This window comes from Durio zibethinus, chromosome 26 (genome assembly GCF_047325235.1).
Source record: "Durio zibethinus cultivar Kanyao isolate XHJ-2024 chromosome 26, ASM4732523v1, whole genome shotgun sequence".
Taxonomy (NCBI): Eukaryota; Viridiplantae; Streptophyta; class Magnoliopsida; order Malvales; family Malvaceae; genus Durio; species Durio zibethinus.
In genome coordinates, this window is record NC_143187.1 from 2,524,939 (window position 1) to 2,539,640 (window position 14,702).

The 14,702-nt window shown below is 33.0% G+C and overlaps 2 protein-coding genes across 3 annotated transcripts; both read left to right on the forward strand.

Annotated features, from left to right (window-relative positions):
• Positions 1 to 2,128: 2,128 nt before the first annotated feature.
• Positions 2,129 to 4,056, forward strand: MOT2 (sulfate transmembrane transporter). Its single transcript, XM_022859159.2, has one exon. The coding sequence runs from the start codon at positions 2,378 to 2,380 to the stop codon at positions 3,776 to 3,778; it is 1,401 nt and encodes a 466-aa protein (XP_022714894.1). The 5' UTR covers positions 2,129 to 2,377; the 3' UTR covers positions 3,779 to 4,056.
• A 1,715-nt stretch (positions 4,057 to 5,771) lies between these two features.
• On the forward strand, positions 5,772 to 10,630 carry LOC111274485 (PII, uridylyltransferase (DUF2921)). 2 transcript variants are annotated; one of them, XR_016334143.1, is made up of 2 exons: positions 5,772 to 6,160; positions 10,213 to 10,630. XR_016334143.1 is itself a non-coding variant. In XM_022859161.2 (2 exons), the coding sequence occupies exon 2, from the start codon at positions 6,416 to 6,418 to the stop codon at positions 9,602 to 9,604; it is 3,189 nt and encodes a 1,062-aa protein (XP_022714896.2). In that variant the 5' UTR covers positions 6,015 to 6,160; positions 6,371 to 6,415; the 3' UTR covers positions 9,605 to 9,795. The 2 variants fall into 2 exon arrangements, 1 of the variants encoding a protein (XP_022714896.2); XM_022859161.2 differs by lacking the exon at positions 10,213 to 10,630 and adding an exon at positions 6,371 to 9,795 and having other exon boundaries at positions 6,015 to 6,160.
• The last annotated feature ends 4,072 nt before the right edge of the window (positions 10,631 to 14,702 follow it).

The window sequence follows — 14,702 nt, forward strand, 5'->3', positions numbered from 1 at the left end:
GTTTCATATTTTCTTATGGTTAGGATTTGGTCTTTGGACCGTTGCTTTGTCTCTATTGTGATAATTTTACTATTTTTTGAATATTTTTTTATGTATCTAATATATACAAATTAATTTATTTATTAGTGAATGATATTTTTAAATTTTACAAGTAAAATTAATATAATGATATAAATTCTTTAAGAATATATTAAAAAATCAAAAAATAATTCAAAAAGAGAATTTTGTCAATTCCTTTACTTAATTTATAAAATTAAAAAATTATGCTGATAATATATATATATATATATATAACTCTTAATATTTTTACAACTTCTAATCTTTTTTAATTTTATTCCCAAAACTTTTTAAAAAAGTCAAATATAATCATGATATTTTACTATTATTGGGAAAAAAGTTGGGGGCCACAATGTTGCAATTATCTTTAGATTATTATCCATAATAAATTATAAAGACATTTTTTAAAATTTTGCTTTTCAACCAAAAAAATATTTATTTGTAGTTATTTGATTATAGCAATAAAAATTTTTATTTTGTGAAAATTAAAAATGGGGCTTTCTCAAAAGTTATGTTCTTTTATGATCATACTGTATATATTTTAAATGTCATTTTCTCTTATTTTCACTGACGTTTTCATATTTAAAGGAGAGTTCAAGTATTGAAAAATAAAAAAATATTGAAATTTTTTTTTGTGAATGCCCTTAAAATTTTTTATTTGGATGTGCTTTCTATTTATAAAATTAATAAATTTGTTAACAATTTTATATATATTATAAATGAATATATTTGAAAAAAATTTTAAATCCACCGTTGTTTATTATATTATTTATTACATTATCAATTCATGAATTTTTATTAGGGTGCACGATTAATTACTAATTTTTCAATTTGGTAGTAAATATTAAATATTCAAGAAGTTTGTTTAATCTTCCCATATTTCATTCTTTAAATTTCAGAAAAGGGTGAAATTTAAATCAGTAAAATATTAAGGGAACGTTATGATTCTGCCATTACTTTTGAATTTTATCCTTAAGTAACTTAGGGAATCATGCTTTTTCTTTTTTTTTTTTTGAAGTTTAAATAGGGAATCATACTTAAATCATCAATCTTTTAGTTCAAATCAGTAAATTCATGTATCATAAAAAAAAAATCAAAGAATTAAAGTAATTATTATGCTTGCTTTGAATCTTGTCATATTTATGTCCCCCAAAAGAGAGTAAATTGGGATACTTTTTGACCTTGACCTCGTTGGGGATTTAGATAAGGGATGTGATGTGATACACTTATTATTCAATTTGAAACCAAAGTAGTAAGATTGGGTTCATCATTAGCGTTTGAACCAAAATTACCAAATATATAAAAAAGCTGATGAAAAGCCTCTTTTCAGCACAAAGTACACCACTAAAAAAAGCCATTTGATTACGTTGTTTCAAACTATTGGATTTATTAGATTGTAGTGGGCTAGGCTTATTTGGGTCTTGGGCTTAGGACCTAAATTATGAAGGACTCTCAAGATTGGCATCTGGAAAGTTGGGGATAAACATCAAGATTTACATTAGATTTCTAGATAATCACAAAAAAATTACTGATAATAAAATCAAATATAAACTGAAATATCTTATCCTTTCAAACTCAATCAGTCTGGTATAACACTGACCAGAACTGCTGAATCTCCATAAGCCCCAAGTGTCCGTAGCCATAGGTAAATTAGGACTTCATGAGCAACAACATATGCCGCAAAGAGGAGCATTCGGGCTTCAATACTTCACCTGGTGGTAACCTGTCACGATCTAATCCAAGCATCTCTTTCTCGTGGTTGATTCAATCATAAGTTCATGCGTCATAAGTGATTTTGGATTTCCAATCTTATTTGTTTGTGTTAATTTCAAATGCATTATTTATGTGGAGCAAATTTTACCTTGAACTTAAGAATTGAAAATCTATGTATCCCTTTTTTTTATCATCAAAAAGTAAGTTGCTGAAAGGATTGAGCCTGCAAAGACATTTTTTTATCTATAAAAAAGGCCGGAAAAGGCCAGCCAAAGCCCAACAGCACCCTTTACGGATCTGAAGAGCCAAAATTTTGTCCATCTTATGATCTGATCTAACTTCCCAAATCTCCCAACAGCCAGACGCATTCCGTCCCATCTCATTGCCAACTAGTTCAAGTGACTCCAATAATTTTATAATCCTAGATTTTCCCTGATCTTTGCACCTTCCACCCCATTTCCTCTCATATCATTGGTAAACAAATCAAATCTACGTCAGCATCAAAACATGCCAAATCAGCAGACACTTTCATAATCCCAAGGAAAAAAAAGGGACAAAATTATTTCCATTTTCCCACAATCCAAGCTCCCCGAAGTGCTATCCAATCATGGACCAGCAATCTTCTTCCTCCTCCTTTACCACCAGCACCAGCGCTACTCCTCTCCTCCCGCGCCACCGGTCATGGTGGTCTCATCATTTCCACATAAAAAACACGCTCTCCTCCGAATTATCAGGAGCAGTAGGAGACTTGGGCACTTTTATCCCAATAGTCCTAACCCTTACCTTGGTCTCCCATTTAGATCTGTCCACAACTCTCATCTTTACTGCTCTTTACAACATAATCACAGGCCTACTCTTCCACATCCCCATGCCTGTCCAACCCATGAAATCCATAGCTGCCGTCGCCGTCTCCGAAACCCCACATCTTACCACCTCGCAAATCGCGACTGCTGGTGCTTCCACTGCCGCCGTCCTCCTCCTCCTCGGGGCTACCGGTCTGATGTCGATTCTTTACCGTATCCTCCCTCTCCCTGTTGTCCGTGGGGTCCAGCTCTCTCAAGGCCTCTCCTTTGCCTTCTCAGCCATCAAGTATATCCGCTACAATCAGGATTTCGTAGCTTCTAAATCTACCACCCCACGGGCTTGGTTGGGCTTTGATGGTCTTGTTTTGGCCCTTTCAAGTCTTCTCTTTTTAGTAATCTTCACAGGTTCTGGTGATTATCACAACGGAAATGAATCTGATGACAACGAGCCTCGTCGCAGAAGCTCAAAGAGGTTGAGAATTATGGGTTCAATTCCAGCTGCTTTGATAGTGTTTTTATTTGGGTTAGTTTTATGCTTTATACGCGATCCTTCGATTTTTAATGATATTAAGTTTGGTCCATCAAAGATTGGATTTCTGAGTATTACCTGGGAAGATTGGAAAGTTGGGTTTCTGAAAGGAGCTGTGCCACAAATTCCATTGTCCATATTGAATTCAGTTATTGCAGTTTGCAAGCTGTCTGGTGATTTGTTTCCAGACAGGGAACTGTCTGCTGCTAAGGTTTCTGTGAGTGTTGGGGTTATGAATTTGGTGGGCTGTTGGTTTGGGGCAATGCCAGTTTGTCATGGTGCTGGTGGGTTAGCTGGTCAGTATAGGTTTGGGGCAAGGAGTGGATGGTCAGTGGTCTTTTTGGGGATTGGGAAGTTGGTGATTGGGATGGTGTTTGGAAACTCTTTTGTTAGGATTTTGAGTCAGTTTCCTATAGGGATTCTTGGAGTACTTTTATTGTTTGCTGGCATTGAGTTGGCTATGGCCTCTAGGGATATGAACTCAAAGGAGGAGTCTTTTGTTATGTTGGTTTGTGCTGCTGTTTCTTTGACTGGTTCTAGTGCTGCGTTGGGGTTTGTGTGTGGGATTTTGCTGTTTTTATTGCTGAAGCTAAGGAAAATGGAGTGTTCTGGTTCTTGTTTTAGCAAATTCAAGTTTGGCTCTGCCATTGATGATGAAACTAGTTTAATTCCTTAAAGCTGCACTTATATCAGCTAAATGCTCGATACTGGATAACGAGGCAATGTAGGATAAGTTGCACTCTAAAATGTAAGTACAATATTTATTGTTGATTTCTATGCTGATTAAATTATGATGGTATCTTTATCAGCAGATTTTATGTATTATTATACTACCAGAATCATATGATAGAAGATAATCCTCTTGGATATACCAAATTCTGGCTTAGCAGTTTGTACATGATTTTATCAGTGCATGTTGTGGAATGTATTCTTCCTATTCTGTTGCTACAGTAATTGGACTTGATGTATCTTGCTCCTTGGCAAACTAGTTATAATAAATCTCGTTCTTGTAAGAGCAAGTTTCTTAAAACTTGTATCTTAGGTGAAGTTTTGTCATTTTCATTATAGAAATCATAGTTAACAGGGTATTGCTTCTATGTTGTCAAATTTAAAGTTTAAATTCTTCAAAGACTATCTGGTTTCACATGGTGCCGGAAATTCAAAGGGTAAGAATTTTCTTTTCGGATGAATCTGTCTATTAGGAATTTCAAATGAGAAGAATGAATATTCTGCTACTAAAAGTGAAAGATGTTGGTAGAACTTTTTGTCATGGATCAGTTTAAGTTTTCTTTGGGATTCTTCTGCAGCATTAGAAATCAAACGTAAGTTGAATAAGATGGCAGAACTCTTCTTTTTGTGTGGCTAAGGAAGGATGGAGGTTCACATGGGGCTAGAGAAGGTTTTTTTTTTTTAAAGTCATTTAGAAACGAAGATTGGCTGTGAAGCAATGGAACATCTTTGTTGGCATGAAGAGAATCATCAAGATGAATAAGGTGGATTGGATGGTATTTGAGATCATTGGAGCTGAAAATTCATAAACTACATTCCTGCTTTATAGTAACCATTTTCATATGGGATGGACAGCAATTTTCTTATCTGAGCTCTTCATTAAATAGCTTGTCATACATATGCCTAAAAACATGTTCTGGAAGAAAATTTCTGACCTTCAAGCTGCCTGAAAAGTATGACTTTAGGTGGTTTTCAGGCAGCTTGAAGCTTGGAATGGAGCAAATTTCAGGCCTCAAGAACAGGAAGGCTGTGTTGGAAAGCCATTATCAAATCCTTTATTTGGTTATAAGTTACCTTATTGGTTTGCTCCTCTGCAGCACCATCGCTAACTGAATTTAGCTTACTTTTTATAATGCTTTTTTTGGTTAAAATTTTCTTTTCTATTTTCATTTTTATTTTTATTGTCTTGTCTACCAAGGCAACAATTGTCCCCCAAGTCAGTAATCCTGACTTCACGTCTACATCCTTCTATAAGAGGAGTAATCGATGATATCAATTTTCTTTTGATAAGCTGGGAAAATGGTGGGACTACTGATGTTATTGAGAAAGTCTTCTCTCCCTTCCCATAAGAACAACAATCCTGAAATGGCTGCTCCCTCCCTCCCTGTATAGACCCATTGGTAAAATTTTGTTAATAAGAATAAGCAAAACATTATCAATCCAGTTAAAAATCCCTGGGATGAAATATGCTGATAATAATGTTTTTTGTTGTTCAAAAAATTATCCATACTTTTAAGCGTAGGAAAGCTTTTGATAGGCTAACATGGGATTACTCTCCTTAATTTTCCGAATAAATTCACCATTAAACTCTCGGTTCTTCTCAAGGCTTCCAAAACTGACACCATTACCCCTACTAGAGGAAATAAGACAAGAGGACCCCTTTCCTATTTTTTTCATTTTCTGTCACGAGCTTAACGCTGAACATTGAAAGTCACTTAAAGTCTCTGAGATAAAGTCAATCGATTAACATGTTCTTAAACAAAATTAACAATCATCGAATATACATTGATAAAATTGGCATGCAAGATAAACAACTTTCAATGAACCCATAAAAAAAAAAAAAACCAAGAAGGATGCATTTGATTATTGTAATTTTCTTTTATTTATTTTTCAATTGATTAGTTATTTTTTTCTTTCTTTTTATAATCAAAATATTTTTAAAAAATTAAATATTTATCAACAATCTCATAATTTATTGATAAAATATTAAATTATTAATTTGCATGAAAATACTTAAATTCTACGATCACAAACATAAAAAAAAAAATCAATTTAAAAAAAAAAAATCCGGGGACGGATAATTTGCTTTCCTTTTATTCACTTAATTCTTGACTATTCGCGGCAGCATAACTTTATCTAAAATTAACTTAAAGTAAAAAAAAAATAAAAAATGAAAAAGAAAAAGACAAGCCAACAAGCATTGACCTGTTACGCGACAACTACTTTCAAAGTCTTTCGCTTTAAGCATTCTCCAATATCCAAAGTTTCACTAAATCGAAGTTCCCAGAAATCTTTGCGAGAACTTAAACAGGCACACCCAAAATTTCAGGTTTGTTTTTCTTGTACTAAATTGCTTCATTGAATTTGCAAAAAGTACCTACTATGCCATAAGCTTGTATCTTGATGGTCTTCATTTAGATTAATAATTCTGTAGTGACTACGGTTTTACTAGTTTTTATGGGGAAGTAGCAAATCTGCAGTCTTTGTGATTTTTGTTTTGTGTTTTGAGAAATTGGTTTTGATTTTTAGTGGTTTTTAGGAAGTGGGTAGCTGAGAAATATTGAAAAAAGTGAGATTTGGAACCATGAAGAGTTTATATCTGGTTGTTGTTGTTGTTTGGGTAATGTATGAGATGTTTATCCTAGGGTTTGCAAATTATGTCCCAAAAGTGGAGTTTGAGTTTAAAAAGGAATCTTCGGCGGAAGTGGAGTACAAGTATGAAAGAATTGGTGAGGTAAAGAAACATTGTAAACCAGTTTTATCATCTGCTTCTGAATTCAAAGCTGAAGATAATAGGATAGCTGACATAAAAGAAGAGCTCAATTTCGGGTATGGGGATTGGTGGCAGGATGCAGGTGATGCTCCCATTATGCCATTTGATGATAGGGATGTCCCTAAGACCTTTTCAAAGGATCCTTCGAACATATCATCTTTCTGGATCACAGATGTTGATCACGCTCATCAGACTAAGAAGTCTGTAAGTGTCAGTGGGATTCTGATGTTGGGCATAACACTAGATACTTCATTTGCAGAGAGGCCGTATGAGGGCAGTCCTCGATTTCAGATATGGCCTAGTCATACTCAGCTTGCAATTTCATTTGAAGGGATTTACACTGAAACCAAACAGAATGGTGGGGAAAGAGTGCTGTGTTTGTTGGGGAATGCAATGTTGCCATCTCGGGAGTCTGACTCAAACAATCCATGGGAATGGTTGAAGGGCTCTGATCTAAATTACAACCAAGCACCTCTTTTGCAAGATGATCAGATATTGCTTGTTCTTCATTACCCATTGACACATAAATTGACTGATAGGGTGATACGAGGGGAGTTGAAAAGTTTAAATCCAAAATCAAATGCTAAGTACTTTGATCAAGTTCATGTTTTGGCCCAGATGCTCAAGTCGACAAAATATGAGTTTGGCTCTGAGAAGATTGTATCCAAGGCTTGTGATCCTTATCCATATCGAGATAACTTGATGAATTCTGGCATTGATGTCTACAAAGGAGATAGCTTCTGTGCCATTCTTGAGCAAGTTACTAATAGTGGAGCTTTCACTGTTGTGCCAAACTGGAAATGCAATGGCATGGATGATTACTGTAGCAAGCTGGGTCCTTTTGTGTCAGATAAAGAGATTAAAGCCACAAATGGCGCCTTCAAGGATGTCATACTTTACATGCAGGATGTAAGGTGCAAGACAATGAATGGGCATCGAAATGCTAGTGCGGCAAGAGTTGCTGCAGTTTTTTGGGCTGTTCCTGCATCAGAGGATCAGTATAGAGTGAGACAGAGATCTGGGCTTAGCAACATGACTCTAGCTGCTGAAGGAATCTGGAATTCTTCTAGTGGGCAGCTTTGCATGGTTGGTTGTCTTGGCATAGTAGATGTAGAAGGGAGTAGTTGTAACTCTCGTATCTGTTTGTATATTCCTGTCTCATTCTCAATAAAGCAGCGAAGCATAATTGTTGGGAGTATTTCAAGTATTGATAAAAGTAATAAGGAGTACTTTCCTTTATCATTTGAAAGGCTAGTTAGGCCCTCAGAGTTGTGGAATTACTTCAGAGTGTCACGTCCCTATTATAGTTACTTAAAAATCCAAGCAGCTGGTGCAATCCTAGAAAAAAATGAGCCTTTCAGTTTTGGAACTCTAGTTAAGAAATCCTTGCTGCAATTTCCTAAACTAGAAGACACAGATGACTTTTTATCCAGGTTTGATCTCCTTGCAGAAGATCTGACTCTTCAAATCTCTGCAGTTCCTGATCCATTTCCAAATTCTCATCCCCCAAGAGTTGATATTCAGATGGATATTTTCTCACTTGGTCCATTGTTTGGGCGCTATTGGTATTCAAGAAATATAAGCACCAGAGAAGAAGAGACACCTTACCACACTAAAGCTGAATACACCGAAAAACAGCTCCTTTTGAATGTATCAGCTCAACTAACAATTATCGGAAAAGATTATAGCAATTTTTCTGTTGTTTTTCTGGAGGGTCTTTATGATCCACATTTTGGTCGGATGTATCTTGTTGGCTGCAGGGATGTCCGAGCCTCATGGAAGATCTTATTTCAGAGCATGGATCTTGAGTCAGGGTTGGATTGCTTGACAGAAGTCATAGTGTCTTACCCGCCCACTACAGCTCGGTGGTTGGTCAACCCAACTGCAAGAATTTCCATAGCCAGCCAGAGAAATGAAGATGATCCACTATATTTTGGAATGGTTAAGCTTCAAACTCTTCCAATTATGTACAGGAAGCAGAGGGAAGATATTCTCTCTCGCCGGGGTGTTGAGGGAATCCTCCGTATTTTGACTCTTTCTTTAGCAATTGCTTGCATTTCAAGTCAACTGTTTTACCTCAAACAGAATGCTGATTCCTCTCCTTTTATTTCTCTTGTCATGCTGGGTGTCCAAGCCTTTGGGTATGGTCTTCCTCTAATTACTGGCGCCGAAGCTTTCTTCAAGAGAGAGGCTTCTGATTCTTATGAAATGCAATCTTATGATCTTGAGAAGAGTCAGTGGTTGAATTTGATTGATTACATGGTGAAGCTTCTTGTGCTGGTTATGTTCCTTCTGACTCTGAGGCTTTGTCAAAAGGTGTGGAAATCTCGGATCAGATTACTTTCACGAACCCCACTCGAATCACATCGTGTCCCAAGTGACAAGCGGGTACTTATTGCAACCCTTGTCGTACATGTCATTGGATACGTAGTTGTTCTGATCATTCATACTGTAAAAACTAGTCAGATACCACTTCGAACAGATAGGTTTATAGATTCAAGGGGTCAGACCAAAACACTACGGGAATGGGAAATTGAACTAGGGGAGTATATTGGCCTTATTCAAGATTTCTTCTTGCTCCCTCAAGTCATTGGTAATTTTATCTGGCAAATCGATTGTAAACCTCTCAGGAAACTGTATTTTATTGGGATTACAGTGGTCAGACTTCTCCCTCATTTCTATGACTATATACGAGCCCCAGTTCCCAATCCTTACTTCGCAGAGGCGTATGAGTTTGTGAATCCAACTTTGGACTTCTACTCTAATATTGGGGATGTTGCCATTCCCATCACTGCAGTTTTCCTTGCGGCTGCTGTCTATTGTCAGCAAAGGTGGAATTATGAGCAGCTTAGCCAGATTCTTGGCTTCAGGCAATGTAGGCTTCTTCCTGCAGGATCAAGAGTTTATGAGAGGTTGCCTTCCCTGTCATTTGAAGCAGAGCTTGCCTCTGATGTTAATGGGAATACATCACGTAAGCTACAGCACGATGATGAAGAATAGTTCAATTCCTTCTCAGCATTACTGACAGAAGAGATGTTTGTAAAATATATGTGAAAGTAGGTGATATTTTCATGTTTGTTTTCCAAGTATAACACGATGGCCTCTAAAAACTGCAATTAAAAGCTTTGGTTTGTCCTGCATGTTTTCCCATAAATAGAGAACAAAAACAACTTCAGGTTGGTTTTATCTTAGTTTAATCTCACCATTCTTGCTGGATAAATTTTCCGTGGCTGAATGTTGCTCTGCTACTCTTATAAGGGTGTGTCCAAAAGAATGTAAAATCATGAAATCTCATGTTACTTGCATAAGAGGATAGAATTTCTGCCTCTGAAATTGTGTTTTACAACACTTAAAATGCTATGATGTGAAACCCATTATGTCATTATCGTGGTCGTCTTCTGAATCCAATTGTTCAATTTTCGGAGCCTGTGAAGAACAAATTATATATATATATATATATATATATATATATATATATTATGTCACTCCAGATATCCAAACTTGTCACAGACTGCACCATATAGGAGCTATACTTTTACCGAGTTTAGAGCTATTATTAAATGAGAGGGGGAATCATGAATATGTGATGATCTCCATTTTTTTTTCAGTTATAGTAACTTGATCTCCGATGCAACGATTCCATCTTTCCTGGTTCTTTTATACCAAGGAAACTTGATCAGGCCAGAAGCAAATTAATGGAAAGAATAACACTTTACGCCTTTTTCATGGAAGAGAACGACCAAAACCGATACCTTAAACAATTCTATTGCATGAAGAAATTGGAGCTACAATTAGGCAACCCTACATCAGATCAAACCTCAATTGGCAGTGGCTGGCAAGACAACTCAATCTTATTCATACTTGTTTTCCAGGCTTTTAGTTTCGTTGTAAGAAATGTATAATTATTTCATTAACTATATATATTTGCTGTATCTATTAACAAAAGGTGGGGCTTGAATTAGGTCAAGGATATGGTAGATTTGGATGGATTTTCATTACAAGTTCAAATTGGTTTCCAAATCATATATATTAGGGGTCTTTTCAGTAAGGAATACTATAGCGTGTAAACTCTGAACTTTAGAAATTCTGCTAATTTTAATTTAAATGCCTTTAATATAAAGAAGGCATGATAGACCATAACATGTGTGACCAAAAAATACAGATCCATGATGAAAAATAAATTCTAAAATAATAAAAAAGAAGAATTAAACTTGGGTTGTTTAGTATATATACAATTTGTTTGATATATAATTTCAAAAATAATATTGTAATTTTTTTGTAAAAAAATCTAAAAAATGTTAAAATCAAAACATTTTTTAAAAATTAATCAAATTAAATATGGATATTCAAGTTGAGAAGAAAAAAGTACTATATGATTGGATTTCAGTTCAATTAATTATTATTTTCGTCTATATATATATATATTTAAAATACCTCATCAATTAAATTAAATTAACTAAACAAGCTAATCCATTTCTCAAAGTCTAAAATGAAGGCTTACCAAACTACTCAAAAACTAATATCCATATTGTCTCAATTTATTAGATATTGATTTCCATCCAAGCCATGTGAATAACGAGGCCAGCCGAATGAAATCGATGTATATGCATGAAGGCAAAGTCAATGGAAGCAATGAATGCTCAGCTTCGTTATGGTTTGGGGGAGCTTTATTAAATCTTGACATTTGAGAACTCAGATTCTCGTTTTCATTGGATACTAGGACAGTCGGCTTCAGTTCGAGACTTGTATAAATTTTATTAAAAAAATACTCGACTTTGATAGAATTTAATATAAAATGTAATTGTTCAATTTTATTAACAACTTTAACTAATTAGAAGCTCATAGTAAATATTAAAAGTTTTAAATAATTCATTCTCATTAAAAATTAAAAAAAAAATCTAGTCTTGTCAAAATATTAAAATTGCTTACTTAAATTTGATAATTAGTGAACATTAATTAGGAAGTTTGATAGAATTTAATATATAATGCAATGGTTAAATCTCATTTATAATTTTAATATATATGAAAAAATTTTAATTCTCATTAACAATCTTGAAAAATTATAAAAAAAAAATTATCGACTCTCCTCAAAATACTAAAATTATTAACTTAAAATTTCACAAATCCAACATATCCCAAAAACAATTGTTAAGGGAAAAAAACTTGGTAGTTAAATTAAATTTATAGGAAAAATAGATGTCTGATTATAATTTGTTATACAAGTTTAATTAACGCCTAATTAATAACAGCTAGCAGATCCCACAAATTCCATGCCAAAGCTGTTAAAATGTTTGCCGCATTTATTTTTATTCGTATGGTTTTTAGATTACACAATGTTAAATCCATTCGTTTAGAAGTTATAATTTTTTTTTATTTATAATTCCCATTTTAGGAGATCATTGATTATAACTTAACAGTTTTAATGCATGTAGAAATCTTCTCAAGGAAATCTTTTCTGTAACATAGTTAGAATATTTTCTGATTTTATTTGCTCATATTATCATTATCATTATCATTAAAACTTTATTTTCGAAATGCTTCTTGACAAGAATCGACCGTAATTGATAAGAAAAGAAAATGTCACAACTAATCTTTACAACTTTCTTTTACCTTACTTATGATCATTTTGTTTTAGTTTTCACGTTATTATATAGTTTAATTATTATCTTGTGAAAAAAAAAAAAACATATAATCTACTTTTAATGTATTGATTTTTTTTTGTAATTTGGAATTAAAATTTTTTGATAGAAATGGTTTTGTAATGAAAAATTATTAGTTCCAAACTTGCGTGGAGAAGTCGATGGAGTGCGAGTTCAATTTAATTTGCAAGATGGAGGCTGGCAACCGCTAGTAATTAAGAAGAAAGAAAAGTCAAATAAACGGATGCATGGTGGGCAGCAGAATTGGACAAAGTCCTAAGAAATGTCCGAAATTTTTGTGGAGAAAGTGCATGTTTTCTGGTTAATTAACAACCAATATTTTAGAGGCACACATGACCGATCACTTGCTCACATGAATAGCAAGACCGGTGGAAAAGTATTTAATGCACAAAGATTAAATTTAAAATAATTTAGAGTCCTAATAATTTTCTCAGAAAAACAAAGAAAATTAGTTAATTAAAAAATGGGAACAAATTTTTTTAAATTTTTTTTAAAATTTATCTTTATATCTTTTACTCTCTATATAACTAAAAATTATATTAAAAATATAAATTTTTTTGAATTTGTAATTTTCAAAAAATAAATTTAAGTATTGAGAGTTCTAAGGAGGCGGGGACTGCCTAACTTATCCTAGCAACCAGTCTTCGGTCGATTGGGGCTGCGGACCGCAGTCGTGGTCTTTTTCGCAGCGTTGGGAAGAACCGAAGATGCATGAAATTCGGGATGCTGGAGTGAAGACTGAAAGAACTCAAACGTAAAATTGGTTGGATTAGGTCCAGTCCTTATAGCCAAACCTGCATTGGTCAAGGCCAAAGAGTACCGTGCATAAAATTTCCTTCTACTTCTAGGTTCGGTTGCCCATGCTTCAATATGTTTCTTCGTTTGGACTAAATTTCTAACTGCAAAATCAAATCATGTGGCCTATTTTTTTTCTTTTTTCTTCACCAAAACGTGTTGATGGATTAGGGAATTTATCTTTGATCAATTATTACGTGGTGTTGATCTTCATCTGTAGAAAAAAAAAGAGTTTTTTTCTTGATTTCAACTACAATTTTAAAAAAAGCAATAAAATGTAATATCTTAATCTCTTATTGAGTAATTATGTTGATATGATATGGTGTATATATATAAAAATTTAAATGTATATTTGTTAAGTGTATTTTATAATATAAAATTGTGATATTTTTTTTATTCAAATAAATAATATTTTATAAATTAAGTGTAAATTTTTTCTATTAATATTAGATCAATCATCAATTGAAAATGTGAGAACTAAGTATTACATCGGATCATTTATAAAATTCAAGTGAGTATTTGTAAAATATCATTTTGTAAAAATTATTTTTAAAATCTTAACACATGATGTGATTTTGATATTATTTAAATTTTATGAAAACGTCAAATTTTAATTAAAGAGATTGTAATGTTTCAAATTTTATATGGATTTATATGTGTATGTAAAAACTTAAATTTAAATTTGTGAAAATTTTTTTGTTGATAAAATTATAAAATTTTCAAATAAATTGGATAATACAGGTAAAGTATGAATATTCACAGAAATTATGAATTATTAAGGAAAAAATTCTTATCACATAATATATAATTATGGCATTAAGAAAGAAAATTATAAAGAAAAGAAACTGGATTCTGTCCAAACTCCAAAATATTTGGTTCATGTTTGTTTTTTCTTCTAGAAGAGTCTTAATATATTGAAAGAAGGTAATTTATAAGAAAAAAAAATAATATCATTTGTGGTGTAATTTTAATTATTGCATTCAATTGTTTACCTTTTTCTAAAAGAAGAATTTATTATGGCATTTATCACGTGGTTCAAAACAATTTTTCACTTAAAAAATTGAAAATTTAAAATTTGATCAGAATTTGCAAATATTTTCACTATTTATCCTTACTGAAATGGAGACGAGTATTTTGCTTAACAACAAAGGCATTTTCTTTTTTAAAAAAATGCATGTCTTTTTTTTTTTAATATTGGATTGAAATCTCAAATTTTTTGAAAAAATTATAATATTTACTGATAATTGAATTTATCAAAATTGGAAAGGTGACAAGACCTGATATTTTCCAAGTATAATAAAATTAAAAAATATTAAAAATAAAATGTGAGATAATATTTTAATTCATTTATAAAATTAAAAACATTTTATTGATATATAAAAAAGAACTCTTTTCTCATATAAAAAGAAAAAAAAATTATGACTAGAATTGCGGAAGATGCCCCTAATTTTAAGGTACAGTTGTGTTTCTAGAAGCAAAATGCAGACTTAATTAAGATTTCCAATGACTATTATTTAACTAGTCGTGTTCAATTTTCGATTGGTGGTATTTCTAGAAGGCAAAGATGAGTCAAGTCAATGTCGGAAAATTCACCACTGTTTTCCATATTGTTACAAGACATCACCCATTGGTCACGAACCACA

Bases quoted from the DNA above. Each gene is read 5' to 3' on its own strand.
- MOT2 (XM_022859159.2), top strand. From the start codon at position 2,378: ATGGACCAGCAATCTTCTTCCTCCTCCTTTACCACCAGCACCAGCGCT.
- LOC111274485 (XM_022859161.2), top strand. From the start codon at position 6,416: ATGAAGAGTTTATATCTGGTTGTTGTTGTTGTTTGGGTAATGTATGAG.